The 15,528-nt window shown below is 36.2% G+C and overlaps 1 protein-coding gene across 1 annotated transcript in view; it reads left to right on the top strand.

The window, feature by feature from the left end:
• Positions 1 to 856: 856 nt before the first annotated feature.
• LOC118984234 (transmembrane protease serine 11G-like) overlaps positions 857 to 15,528 on the top strand; it is a 32,442-nt gene continuing 17,770 nt past the window's right edge. The window contains exon 1 of the mRNA XM_037042035.1: positions 857 to 1,011. Within this exon, the coding sequence (XP_036897930.1) occupies positions 926 to 1,011 (86 nt within the window). The 5' untranslated portion in view covers positions 857 to 925. The remainder of the gene's footprint in view (positions 1,012 to 15,528) is intronic.

Here is a 15,528-nt window from a genome sequence, read left to right on the forward strand (position 1 = left end):
AAGAAAAAAATGAAAAAAAAAGAACCACAGTTTCTGGCCTCAAATATTTCACTATCTAACAGGATAAATGGATCTATACACCTGAAAGTCAGCAAAACTAAAACTAGATTCATGCTTGAAGGGAAGGCATGGATGGGTTCAGCACTGTTCAGGTAGTATAAAAGTTGGGGAATTAAAGAAAAAATATCTTGGAGGAGTTATCTTCAGAGTCTACATACCCTGTGTAGACAGTCTGAATAAATGACTTGAAACTTAACAGTGAGGTCGACTTGGAATCGAGAACTGTGCTATAAATAAAAGAAATGATATTATAAGCATGCGGGCAAAGACACGATGGGAAGGAAAGAATTGGATGAACAGAAAACTCAAAGTCAAGGCAGGTAGAACAATATGACTACAAATGAGAGCACATGAAGCAGAGACAATCAGCGGGTGAAGCCTTTTAAAATAACAGTTGGCACAAATCCATTCTCATTTTCCCTCCTTAAACCCAGATTCCACCTCAGAGTAGAGGCAAATGAATTCCTGAGCCAGATATAATGAACACATGTAGCACTGCACTAAGAAAAGCAAGTCAAGAGTATTAAATGCTTGTTGAAAACCTCTGATCTTGCCTCTGAAAGAGATGAAATACAGGGCCTGAACACCACCAGACTTGTTCTGACTCAAAAAAAAGAGAGCCACCTCTTAGAAGTCAAACACAAACCTTGCAAAGTATTCAAGGGTGTTGCTTAGGCTAGAACATGGTGTTGTTTCTCACTTAATTAGCCAGAACCAGGAAATTTTTCCCGCAATAAAGGCTTATCAAGTGATTCTTCACCTAAACCATAGTATTGGTTAGAGTTCACCCATCCCAACTTGTCAAACTAGTTTATTTTAAATCCTTAAGCAGTCTCTCTTTAGTCAGCTTACAAGTCTGAAAAGAATGCCAGGATGCTGCTCATTTGACGGGAAATCACAAACAGCACGGAGGTGGAGGAGTTTGCATTCTCAACAGTGTATGATGTATCAGTAAGTTTAACTTTACTTCATGTTTAAAAAGATTCGTTTCAGACTGTGGTTTGCATTAAGGCAATTCTTCTGAATTGGGAATTTAATAGTTCTTTATCCTAATGTTATTGGAGAAAATAATAACAAAATAATTATAATATTTTTATTCCAAGAAACCATGCTAACAAATTTATATTTAGGATTTGAAAAGTTTAACAGGTTGGATTTTAATTGAAAGAGTCAGGTTGGATTTTAATGTAAGAGTAAGATAATGACAGAGAAGAGGAAAATACAGAGCCTAGGGTAATAAAATATTGTAAGTTTGTAATAGGGGAAGGATGGGGTGAGAAAAAGTGTTTTCTCACTCTCAATCCAGCGTTTAGAATATATAATGCTATTTGTAATCTTCCTAAATTTTGAGTTTTTTATTGTTTGATTTTACAGAGAGATTGATTTATTGTTCCATTTATTTATGTATTCATTAGTTGAGCCTTTTATGTGCCCTAACCAGGGATTGAACCCACAACATCAGCGTATTGGACCAATGCTCTAACCAACTGAGCTACCTGTCCAGGGCCTAGATTACGCATTTAATTGATATATTGAAATTGGAGGAAATACACAAATTGTGTAAGAAGTATTGTATTTTAACCCCATGTTTTGAAACTGATGAATACAATTAAAACTGCAAAAGATATATCCAAAACTTAATGTCCTTTGAGAAATTCTTTGCTTTTTAAAATAAAATTTTAGAAAAAATATAAGAACAATTTGTACGTGAGAATATAAAAGTGAGAAGTAAATAAATAATCATAAGATTTTTGTATTTTAATAGAAATATTTCTACAGAAATAAAAATGACAGAGGTAGAGAAATAGAAAAAACAGATTGAAATAAAAATCTGAGGAAAGCAAAAGATCTACATCTGGTAATAGGCCAAAAAAACATTTTGGTCTCTTCATTCCTATTACTTTCTTTTTTTTTTCAAGATTTTATTTATTTATTTTTAGAGAGAGGGGAAGGGCTGGAAAAAGAGAGAGAGAAACATCAGTGTGTGGTTGCCTTTTGCAAGACTCCTGCTGGGTACCTGGCCTGAAACCCAGGCCTGTGTCCTGACTGGGAATCAAACCAGCGACCTTTTGCTTTGCAGGCTGGTGCTCAATCCACTGAGCTACACTAGCCAGGACCCTATCTATTACTTTCTATTTTAAAGATTTTCAAAACTGTCCCCTGCAGGTCCAAAATCCTTGAAAATTCTACCATTCCATTCTATATCAAGATAAATTAGTATAACTATTTTATACTGTTTTGCTTTGGTATTACTTGGCTTTGTCACTCAGAGGATGAGAATGGAGGGATGAGTAGGTAGGTGATATTGAAAAGCAATCCCTACTCTTTCAGTTGATAATCCGTGCCTCAGTCTAATAAAGTCAGAGGGTTTTCCACAATTTGAAATACCTAAATAAAAATTTATTAATTCTTGTCACTTGTGAGTAACATAAAGGAAGTATACCTTATTTTTTGTTGTGCATGCCAGTATCTAATAGAATGCTTGGCACATGTAGATTAGTTGAACCATTTGCTTGTATTTGTTTAGGACCAAATGATTTCTGATTAATGACTCATCACCTACTGGTTGTTTCAATGTTCTCCATTTGACTTAACAGGATTTCCTAACACATTGAAAGACTTCTTTTTACACTGAAATAGTTTACTTTTCCAGTAAGCCACTCTCTATGGAGGTATCATGATATGAATATGGGGGCACCCTCCAAAATGGAATTTGTTTTTTAAAAATTATGTATTTATTCTTACATGTTTAAACTTCAGTCACCTTCAAAGTACTCTGAATTTGATGCAATACACCTATGGAGACATTTTTCCATGACTCAAAACTGTTTTTGAACTCATCAATTTTGATGCCTTTTAATGCTTTTTCTGGTTTTTTTTGCTGTTGTTTCACCACTTCCACATTAGCAAAACGTTTCCCCTTAAGGACTTTTTTCATCTGGGGAAGCAAACAAAAAAAATCGCTAGGGTCAGATCAGGTGAATAGGAAGGGTGGCGGATGGGGGTCATGTCATTTTTGGCCAAAAACTTCTGAACACTCAACATGGTGTGGACACATGCACTCAAAAATCACCCACCATGAAATGGGCAAACATTTTGAGTCTTCAAAAAAAATTCACTGAAGCTAAACTCAGTCTCTCAAGGCAATGCCAGCGGCTACACTGATACAGATGGGTTCCCAGAACACTCACATAGTGCAGGGGAAGACTGTACTACAAGGGGCCCGCCCTCCAGAAGATAATTCTGCTTTGGGGGCATCCCCCTCATAAATATAAATAGATTTATAATACTTAGTCTTTGATTTTTCCAAAATATGAATAACTATGAAATAGATTCCTTGGATTATTGTGTTTCTGCAATGAGGTTCTGAATAATTTTACATTTCTCTTTGCCTGACACAGAAATATGAGTCTTTTTAATTGAGATATATAGTTGATTTGTATCATTATATTTCAGGTGTACAACATGATTCGATATTTATATATATTGTGAAAGGATCACCACAGAAAAACTAGTTAACATCTGTCACCAAACATAGTAACATTTTTTTCTTGTAATAAGAACTTTTAAGATCTACTCTCCTAGCAAGTTTCAAATGAAAAATATACTATTAAAAACTAGTCACCATGCTGTATATTACATCTCCATGGCTTACTTATGTTATAATCGGAAGTGTGTGCCCTTTGACCACCTTCATCTGTTTGTCCAACTCCCCAACTCCAGCTCTGGAGTCTTTCATGCAGAAACAACCATTATTGGACTTGAACTTATTTCCCATATTTATTGTCAAAATCAAGTTTGAGTTTTATAACAATATGCTTATAGCAATAAGCATAGAAAGACTCTGTCCAGTGAAAACATATAAAGAAAAAAATATATAGTTATTTAAATAAAATAAAATAAATCATTAGGACCTAATGATTTTAATTTGTAAACCAAAGTTGTAAGTTAAATGAAAGCCTGATCTCATTTCCTATAATAGTGTCTCGGGCTCTAGAAGTTCAGTACTGACAATGTAGGACTAGAACCAGATACAAAAAAATAAAAAGACATATGTCCTCTAGAATGAGTAAGCATATCTCTAAAGCAGCATAATTCCAAATTTAAAAGTGCAATTTAAGCTTTGTCAGAACATACACACATATTATGCTACATATATATATATATATATATACATGTATACACTTATGTTTTATCACATATTGTTAAAAATAAGATTAGCAAGATAAAAACATATCTGTTTTATATATAGTTAAGTATTTTTACAGGAAAATGTTATAATAGATTATCTTTAAGCCTGCTCTATTTTTTATTCTTCAACCTTGCTAAAATTGTAAACAACACATTAATAATGAACATTTCTCTTCTGCACACAGAGCAGTTTTTGTACAATAAATTATCTTCTGCACTTTCACAATTTTTGGAAAGTCATCCATTAATTAACAAGCTACTGTACATCCTAAACTTCTATTTTATTTGTTGAATATTTCCTATATACCTAGAAATTGAAATATAGTTTTCCCCCCCTCAGGACATAGCATATTTACAGCCCTTTCAAGTAAAGGGTTTATTATTGAAGACTTCATCTTTTTCCTCTTACTCCCTAATGCCACCTGGCACCATTGCTCTCCACACCCTCAAACTGCTTTGTTCCTTTGAGGCTCTCACAGTCCTGTTCTCCACCCTCTTTCCTTCTTCATCACTGTCTGATGGAGGTGTAATTATGCCCTAATTCATTAAAGGCTGACACTTGCTTTCCTATCTCCTTCTACAGTCCAAGTCCTATGTTTAGTTGAAGTTGCATCAGAGCCGATATGGTTGATCTTCAACATCCTAGACATTTATTTTCTTGATCTTCTCATCTCTATAATTCTTTTCAAACATTACTTTCATGTCCACACCCTAGACTTTGTCATGACTTGGAATTACTCCCTCTGAATCATAACTTTGGACAACTATCACTATCCTAACCTTCCTTCTTACAGACTTAGGTACTTCGAATGCCTCATTTTAAAAAATCCAATAGCTCTTCCACTCTATGTATTCTTCACATCCATCAGTTGTCATCTCCACCGAATACACACACATACACACACATCCAGGCTCATCTTGTTTCTTTTGTGATCTTTAGCTTCACCATTTCAACCACTTTTTAATGATGTTCTAAACTCCACTAAATTCTCTTGTCCCATATTTTTTTCATCATTTATACCTGGATAAATTTTAGAGAAAATACAACTACCTGAGCAATGACTCATTCTGCCCATACCACTCTGGCATGGTACAGAAAATCTCACAAATGTACAGGATGTGCCAGTTCGTTTGACCCTTCCACTCTTACACACTATTCCTACTATACCACCTACGTTAATGTGATTTTCCGCAAGATTATTTTCAACTTCTCTAGCTTCCTCAAAGTTCCTAGTCTCACCGTGAGCCATCTCATGTTTCAACTACTTCAAAGAGATAATGTGATTGATCAGTTAGATGAGAATTTCTTCAACTTCTTGACATGGAACCAACAAACCTAAGGATGCCTACAGTTGTCCAAGTTCTCCTATATTAGGTTGAACCATATGAAAATGCCATTGTTACTACTTTTTAAAAAAGACTTTATTTATTTATTTTTAGAAAGGGGGGAAGGAAGGGAGAAAAAGAGTGAGAGAAACATTAATGTGTGGTTACCTCTCATGTGCCCTCTACTGGGGACCTAGCCCACGACCCAGGCCTGCGCCCTGATTGGAAATTGAACTGGTGACTGGTCCGCAGGCCAGCACTCAATTCATTGAACCACATCAGCCAGGGCATTGCTACCACTTTTGACCTACACAAGTATATTTCACGTGTGTGAACCTAATAGTTTAGAATCCATGATCTTTCAAATATTCTCCCAACCCAACCTTCCTCTCACCCTCAGGGTCTCTACTGGCTAATTCACACTACTGTAACTATACTCAAAACTGTCCCTTTCACAAGGCACAAAACTGTCCCTTTCACAGGGACAAAAAAAAAATCCTCCATTAACCCCATATGACTTGTCTCTCTCTTTCTATTCATAGTCAAATTCATGGAAAAAAATAGTTGATATCCACTGTCCCATCTCCTCACTTCTAATTTTTCCCCAAACCCCCTGACATTTGGTTTATAATTCTACTATTCTGTTTCTTTTGCTATTGTGGTCACCAGTGATTCACTATTGCTTAATCCAATGGGTATTCTAAACTTTTATCATATTTGAGTTCTCAGTAGCATTTAACACGCTGGTTAATCCCTTCTGGAATACTCTTTATTCTTTGTTATCATATTACATTTATTTTCCTTCTTATGTTTTTCCATGGTTTTCAGGATTCCTCAGTCTTTGACCACATCTTACATCTTAGATTTCTTTACAATTCTTCTCCAAGTCTTCTCCTCTCCCTTTTACTTCAATATAAAAAAATATTCTTGAGCATCTACTATATTCCACATGCTGAAAATGCAATGATGCATTTCGTACAGACCTGGCATTTCTAAATGAAAATGTGAAATTGCTAGATTAAAAGCAATGCATATTTAATGGCTTTGTATTCATGTTGATAAATTAAATTTTCTTTTCATATGTGTAAATATACAACTTAAAATATGCCACTTGGCTTTTCTTTTGAAAATTTGATAAACAGATGATTTTCCCTTTATTTTAAAAAAAAGTAGTCCAATTGTTTAGTGTTTCCCTTGATGATTTCTGCCTCCATGTGTCATTTTTAGGAAGTAGATATCTCATTAATAAATAATAACAATCACATGTAAATAATATTTCTAATTTCTTAGCTCCAAAAACTTTACAAGGAAATGTAATAAAACAGTGAAAATTATACACTTTATAGAGATAAAGCAGTTTTATAAGGAGAGTTTTCCTCCTCACATGGAATTTAAATATACACTTAATGAAGATTGACCTAGTACAATACTTAAATGTCCTTGTAGGAGTAAGTAATGTACAATAATTATTCTATTTTAGAGACATATAAAAGATTAGTTTGTAATCTGCAATTACAATTGTCTAATTCATCCACCATTAATCTTGTTTCACAAATTCATCGCCCAGGCTATAATTTATTTTCCAGTTTATTAGTAATCTGAAAGTAAATTTTTTCTCAATTCCCTCTGTATTGACATATCAGTGAGTTAGAATATAATCATGACCCTCAGGTTTGGCAAATGAACCAGACAGAGCATTTCAGGTTCATGCACAGGGGACGTAGTGAGTGAATATTAAAAATGTTTCTCATGCCAATCAAGTATCTAAATAATAATAAGTTGGGCTCAATGTTACTTCATTTCAACCACATCAGAAAAGGTACTCAATTCCTACCAAGGACAAGACTTGTAACTGGGCACGTGGTAGAAGGACAAAGGAAACGTGATTGCTGGCAAGGGGAAGAAAAAGAACAGTGAGTGATAACAAATATAATGCAATTTAGAACTGAATGAAGGTTAAGTACAGGTATAATCAATGCATTTCAACAGTATTACCTAAAAGACTAGTATTCATACTGCTGGTGATATATGAAAGGATTTTATGTAGTATTTATTTTAAAGTATATTCAAGAAAATGAAGCTACTATATAAGCTCTGTATGTGGTGAATATTATTGCTTAGGAATTGGCTATATTAAAAATGAGTCCATTTTTAAAATTTAAGAAAATCGATTTAGAATTATTAGTGCTTATGGCAAAATTGTTATGACTGCAATGGAAATTTGGAATACACTATAAAAGCAAAAGGAAAGAACAGTTAATTTCAAGCATGAGAGAAAACAAACACTTTTAATAGAGCACTTGGATGAAGTCTTAAAGCTGAGTACATGTTTTGTAAGTAGGAAAATAGGAAAGAGCCAGTCTAGGATTATCAGACTAACAATGCAGAATGCCTGCTTAGTTAATGCAAGAGGTGTGTTGTTGTTTTGTTTTGTTTTGTTTTGTTCTGTTTCTGACCAGGGTGGCATCTCCAAAAAAAAAATGCAAAATTACAAGCCCTTATTTAGAAAACAAATGCTCATTTATTGCAGAGGGCAATTTATATGCTTCAGCAGTCATGAAAATACATCACAAGGCAGGGAAATTCTATGAATAATTTTATTTTTAAATTTTATTGTTGTTTTTATAATTACTACAAGTAATTATTGTCTTGATAGTTTCTACATGTATTTGCCAATCCTTTCAAGCTTATACAAATGGAATCCCCTATAATTCTTGCAATTCAAACTCAAAAACTGACTCTTTGGTCAAATATTCATGTCCTCTCTGACAATTTTCTTTCTTACAAAAAACTAATAGATTAAAATTCAGACCACTTAAATACTTTCTTTTTTAAAAATAATTTTTTAATTTAATTCTTGTTCAAGTACAGCTTTCTGTCTTATATTCCCAACCCTGCCCGCCCCCACCCCATGCTCCCCTCCTCCCTCCCATTTCTGCCCCCCACCCTTAGTTATTGTCCATGTGTCCTTTATACTTGTTCATGTGAGTCCTTCCCCTTTTCCCCTATGATTCTCTCCCCTCTCCCCTCTGGACCCTGTCAGCCTGTTCCGTATTTGAGTGTCATTGGTCATATTTTGCTTGCTTATTTGTTTTGTTTAGATCCCTGTTAACGGTGATATCATATGGTATTTGTCTTTCATTGCCTGGCTTATTTCATTCAGCATAATGCTTTCCAGTTCCATCCATGATGTTGCAAAGGGTAGGAGCTCCTTCTTCCTTTCCGCAGCATAGAATTCCACTGTGTAAATGTACCATAGTTTTTTGATCCAGTCATTTACTGATGGGCATCTAGGTTGCTTCCAATTCTTGGCTATCGTGAATTGTGGTGCTATGAACATCGGGGTGCATAGGTTCTTTTGGATTGGTGTTTCAGGGTTCTTAGGATATACTCCTAAGAGTGGAATTGCTGGGTCAAAAGGCATGTTCATTTTTAGTTTTCTGAGAAAATTCGATACTGTTTTCCATAGTGGTTGTACCAGTCTGTAATCCCACCAACAGTGAACTAGGGTCTCCTTTTCCCCACAACCTTTCCAGCACTTGTTGTTTGTTTCTTTGTTTATGATAGCCATTCTGATCGCATCCAACAATACATCAAAAAGATCATACACCACGACCAAGTGGGATTCATCCCAGGGATACAAGGGTGGTTCAATATACACAAATCAATAAATGTAATACAAAACAAAAGCAAAGACATAAACAAAACACATAAACAAAAGCAAAGACAAAAACCACATGGTCATATCAATAGATGTGGAAAAAGCTTTTGATAAGGTTCAACACCCATTCATGATAAAGGTACTCAGAAAAATGGGAATAGAGGGAGCATTCCTCAACATAATAAAGGCCATATATGAAAGACCTACAGCCAACATCATACTCAATGGGCAAAAACTAAAATCTTTTCCACTAGGATCAGGAACAAGACAAGGTTGTCCACTTTCACCACTTCTATTCAATATAGTATTAGAAGTTCTAGCCACAGCAATCAGACAGAAAAGGAAATAAAAGGCATTCAAATCAGAAAGGAGGAAACAAAACTGTCATTGTTTGCAGATGACATGATAGTGTACATGGAAAACCCTATAGCCTCTACCAAAAAACTGCTCAAACTAATAAATGAATTTGGCAAAATAGCGGGATACAAAGTCAATATCCAGAAATCGAAAGCATTTCTGTATACCAACAATGAAGCAGCAGAAGCAGAACTCAAGAAAAAAAATCCCATTCAATATAGCAAAAACAAAAATAAAATATCTGGGAATAAATCTAACCAAGGAGGTAAAAGACCTGTATGCAGAAAACTACACAACACTGAAGAAAGAAATCGAGGAAGACACAAATAAATGGAAACATATGCCGTGTTCATGGATTGGAAGAATTAACATCATCCAAATGTCCATACTACCCAAAGCAATTTACAGATTCACTTAAATACTTTCATTACAAAATTAAGAGCAGTTTAGAGAAAAACGTACTGGGTTCGAGGTCAGAACAAACTTTGAATCAAGATTCCTCCAGTTAATAGCTATGTATTATTAGACCAGAGTCAAGTCCTGTTTTTACCTCTGTACTGGTATTTAAGATAAACACCATGAAAACTACAAAAGATAAGAAATGTAAAAGGCTATCATCGCTAATGGGCCAAATGGAGGTACCACTGGGAAGAGAGTTTCATATGTTGTGGTGGGGTTTGACTGTGACCCTTGTCTCAGAGGCGTCTGTGTAACAAATGGCCAGGTGATTTTCTAAGGGCTTATTTTACTACTTTGACTTGGATTCCTAGCCAGGTTCTTGAAAAGAAACCCAGTAGAATAGTTTATGTGTTCCTGCTAATAAGTAAATTAACTCTCCTCACCAAAGGGTTTTGGATCTCTCCAAAGGGAGTAATCATTTCCTGGCCACCACCTCTCTTGGGGGGTTCCCCAAAGGTCACAGTCCAGACAGCTGGTGACTTCATAGTCTTGAGACTCATACACCAAGTGACTCAGGCATGCCTCTCCCACATTGTCTCTTGGGCAGCTCCACTATAAGGCTTTGAATCCCAAGGTTATTCCACAAAGTGCTAGGAGCTCTTGAGTGCTACCATGTACTAATTTTATGAGTCTTGGGGCTCTTCCAGACTCCCAGATCTTGGCTGAGAGTAAAATTATTTTTAGTAAAATTCTGCTTGGCAAAATTTACCTCCCTGTTTCCAAGCTTCTAATCTTCTGCCATGCCCTATCAGTCACTGCTGTGGTTTAATTAGAACCAGTGTCCTACAGAGCAAAATGTTCACAAATAGAAAAGAAGGGACTTAGATGGGTTCAAGTAATTAGTACTTTTAATTTCTTGGGCAAATCACTTTAGCTTTTGTTTAAAAATGGACGTAATATTTACCGTGTGAATCTTATAGAAATTTTGAGTGATATAAAATATGCTAAAGCTCTTTCAAAGCTATAAAGTGCTATGTAAATGAAAACTGTCATCATCATTATTACTGTTGTTAAGATAACCTATGTTTCACCCTTATTCCTTTACACCTCACCCTTTGCTTTCAAACCTGTTTGGAATAAGGTGGGGCAACCTTGAGTAAAGGACCACTCCCTACCTTTTCAGGGGCCCTTAGACTCCCAAGAACCACCCTCTCGAGGCTCTGATTACACTGTGCAGATTTATCAAACAAAAAAAACTCCTGACAATTGAGATGGCTCATCAGTTACTTATAAATGCCATCTATATTTAACTGAAGTAACATAGTTATCCTCTGCCAGGTATTTTGACACTGAAATGTGAGGGTGAGTGATAAAAACTAGGGACAAGAGCACTTCCTGGACAGAGATCCTTTGGGTACCCTGTAGATGGGTATCTCCAAAATGAATGTAACTTCTTGCAATTCAAACATAGTGACTGGACTGCTTTGGTCAGAGCAGTTACTGCTTACATTTTCAAACCACATAATTTTATTTAGCAGAGTCAGTCAGTCATAGTCACTTCTTCAATCAAGCCTGATAACAATAGCTAACATTGAGCGAGAACTTACTATCTCTTTTTGTTCTCATTATGTCTCTGGATGAATCATCCGCATTTCACAAATTAATAAACTCAGCTCTAACAAATTAGGCAAGGTTATATGACTAATGAGTACAGAGGCATCCCATCTGGAAAGAACCCATCCTCTTTCCGCCGCACACGCAGGCTCTCTTCAGAGAGTTGGTGAGGCTTCTGTGACCAAAGTAGTTTAGGAAAAATCTAATGTGAGAGAAATATTGCTTATTTCCTGCTCAAGACTTTGAGAGTTTGCCAAAAGACATGGATTATCATGGAAAAATGGACAAAATAGTTTACCACTGCATCATCATCAAATACTTTCTTAAGAGCCTTACTCATAATAGTGCACAATATATGCAGTAATATGCAACCCAATAATAATAAATAGGGAACTTTGAGGCTCTTTCTTGCTCATGAGATAACAGCAACACAGAGCACTTTATTACTACATGATAGATCACATACAGACCATATTATACAACTGAATGGTATATTGAAGAAACCATCTGGGCAATTACAAGAAGATGGAAGGATAAGACAAGAACCAATGTTTTCACTCCATATCCCATAACCCCTTTACTTAAAATTCATTGTCTTTTCAGAAAACAGATGTCAGTTTAATAAATTAACCAGAATTTTGGCTAAGCACTGTTTTAAAGGTTACTATTTAATAATAAGAAAGGCAGAGAAACATGGGCACAGAAATAACGCATAATGAGGCAAAACAGGGTAGCAGATGGGTAAGTGGGAGCTTGTGAATGCTTTTATGATCATTTCTATTTTCCCAGTAAAATGGAATCAAGGCCATTGGCTGGGGGTGAAGATGAAAAAGGAAGTATTTAGAGTCTTGAGAAGGTAGAAAAAATAATTTTCTATTTCTCATACTAGGAGAGAGTAACTTTAGTAGTATGAGGGCCAACTTAAGGTTAATGGTCCTGCATTTAAAATGAGACTCATCAGCATAGGCATAAGTGAGCATTTTTTCCCCAGCTACATTTGTATGAACACAAAGTAGCTATAAAGTTGTATTTAACCAAGGTTGGAGTTTTACTGCATGACTATGACTAAGAGAGAGAGGATAATAGGATTGGGGGCATATGCCAGGGGATGAGTGTAATGGGGGACCCTGGGATTACCTGAGGAAGAGAGCACTGTGAACAAGAGGGTGATGGGAGACAGTAAAACAATGACAGGATCATTCATCCCAGCGGGGCTGAAGTCAGGCACGAAGGCAGTGAGCTAGAAAGATAAGTGGTGGTAGTTGAAGAGCTGGATAATAAAAATTTACATTACAAAGAAATTGAAGCTGGTGGTAGAGATAGAGAGCAAGAGTATGAGAGCGAGCCACTGAGGCAGAGAGAACAGAGTCATGGGCACAATTAATCAGAAGAGGAAATAGAACATGACCAATGAGACCAAATAGATGGCAAAAAGCACCATAGGAAACCTGAGGGCAGCTGCTAACTGGGGTGGGAGAACTGTGAGAGGAACTGCCTGCCCCCAAAGGAAGGAGAAGGCATTAGGCAGCACAGTGAAAGGTTTCCAGAGAAATGGAAATGCCAGCAGCTGGGGAAAAGGAGATTAGAGATATGGAGGAAGGGAAGACATTTTAGGCAGAGGGTATATTGTAAGCTAAACAGGGGTGAACGTAAGGGCAGAAGAACACATGTGAGGGCAAGTACTATACATTAAGAGACCGAAAGTAAGTTAAACAGAGCAAAGTAAGGCCCTCCTTTTTAAAATGTAAAATATATCATGTTCTTCTCACACTTAAAATTGGATTCCTGTAACCCTTAGAATTAATAACACCTTGCCATGGCATTCAGGAGTGATAAAACGTTTGAAAATTTATTTTGATGATGGTTGTACAACTTTGTAATATAGTGACCATTGAATTACATACTTTAAATGAGTGAAATAGATGTATGTTAATTACATACCAATATAGCTGTTAAAGGAACAAAAGAAGAAAAGAGAATAGGAAGGAAAGAAGAAAGGCAGTAAGGAAACACCAAAAGTCTCTGGAAGCTCAAATGTGTATTTTAATCAATACTAAAACCCCCTTTCAGTTACTGTTCACTGAAGTTACGGGAGCCACCTACTTACCATCATCCCTCTCCGTATCCTAACACTTGGGTGACTCTCCAGCAGAATCAAATAGTTCTTTCAATATTTCTTTCTTGCGCAAGAAAGGCCTAATTTAATTTTCTTTTCACATTCTAAATTTTATTTTTTAAATAAAAACTATTTCCCAACTGTCAGACAAAGTGGCATTAGGACTTGTTCAGTAGAAAAGATTTGTAGCTCATACATTTTTGCATGTATTAACATTCAAAACAAGTCCTACTTTCTTGGAGAGTTCAAAATTTGTTGTTAAATATGCCCTGGCTGGTGTAGCTCAGTGGATTGAGCATGGGCTGTGAACCAAAGGGTTGCCAGTTCAATTCCCAGTCAGGGCACATGCCTGGGTTGTGAGCCAGGTCCCCAGGAGGGGGCACATGAGAGGCAACCACACACTGATGTTTCTCTCCCTTTCTTTCTCACTCCCTTCCCCTCTCTAAAAATAAATAAATAAAATCTTTTAAAAATGTTGTTAAATAGCAGTAGGAGGAAGAAAGATAATTAAGGAAAAGTGATGGTTAGTGGAAAACATTAGTAAGGGAAAAAAATCAGGAAAATGTACCAATAAAATTGAAGCAATATTCACCAAAGTGGATGGGAAATACTGCTTTGGACACTCACCTTATCTTTCATAGCCCAGGTCAATGGCATCCACATTATTTTTGATCCTCAAGAGTTTTAAGTACCTCAGGACTCTTAAAATGTCCTTCAAGGAACAGCTTTTCATGGAACTTCACTGTGCAAATTTGCATGAATGAACAGACATTTGAAGAATAGCACTCTCTGAACTTGATTATTTCCTTTGAACTCTTCAACAACTAAAATGTCAGTTATTTTCATTGTATTTCAATTATGATGTCATTTATGAAACACGTTTTTCTTATCTGCATAATGTGAGATTTTAGGCGAAAAACACACAGCTTGTGTGTTTTTTGAAGATGTAAAATGTAAAAGGAAGCACAAGTGTTTTTCTAATCTTTTGCACAATTTTTAGCTTTCCTACTCACAGCACAGATTTTATAAAAGTCTCCTCATATGTGGTGGCACAATTAAAATGATCATCATTATTGCTAAGCCACTGTTACTATAACAAATAACATTACCACCTCCTGAAATTTTCATAACAACATATTGCTTCCAGAGTTCTATCTTCCCTAGGCAGTGAATTAAAACCCCTACTACATGATTCACCCATCTTATCTTGTTTTAAATTTCTCAATATCAATTATTGTTGTCCCATAACTGTTTCCCAGTAGATGCTCCAGTGTATGCTCACTATATGATGCCCACTTCTGAACCTTGTCATTACTCTTGAAATCTATGGTGGCCCCCCTTTCCCTAAGCTTGGAAAGCTCCTTGGATGTCATCAGGAGGCTAGGCTCCCTCACTGCTTCCCAGCCTGTGCATAGTTTGTACTCAGGGTTGCCCCTCCAATTTCAAGGTCCTGGGCACCAGTTCCCACCCTTTCTTTCAAGAGCAGCACATCTACCACCCAGCACACACTTTCCATCAGCTCCCTCCACTCCATCACACACTCCTTAGTATCCTTTTTCTGCTGCTTTTGATAATACAATAATAAAATAAACAAAACTCATAAGTCCTCACCATGTTTTAGTCACATTCTAAGTGCTCTTACATATATACATTCATTTGTCTTTGCAAGAATGCGTAATGCCCACGAGGTGTGTATTATCAGTCCCATTTTATAGATCAGGAGGCTGAGGCACAAAGAGGTTGAAGGACTGCCAATGTCCCATGGTGGGGCAGCTGAGCAGGAACTCAGGTCAGCTGGCTGCAG

This window comes from Sturnira hondurensis, unplaced genomic scaffold (genome assembly GCF_014824575.4).
Source record: "Sturnira hondurensis isolate 20B ecotype Veracruz unplaced genomic scaffold, ASM1482457v3 Scaffold0000566, whole genome shotgun sequence".
Classification (NCBI taxonomy): Eukaryota; Metazoa; Chordata; class Mammalia; order Chiroptera; family Phyllostomidae; genus Sturnira; species Sturnira hondurensis.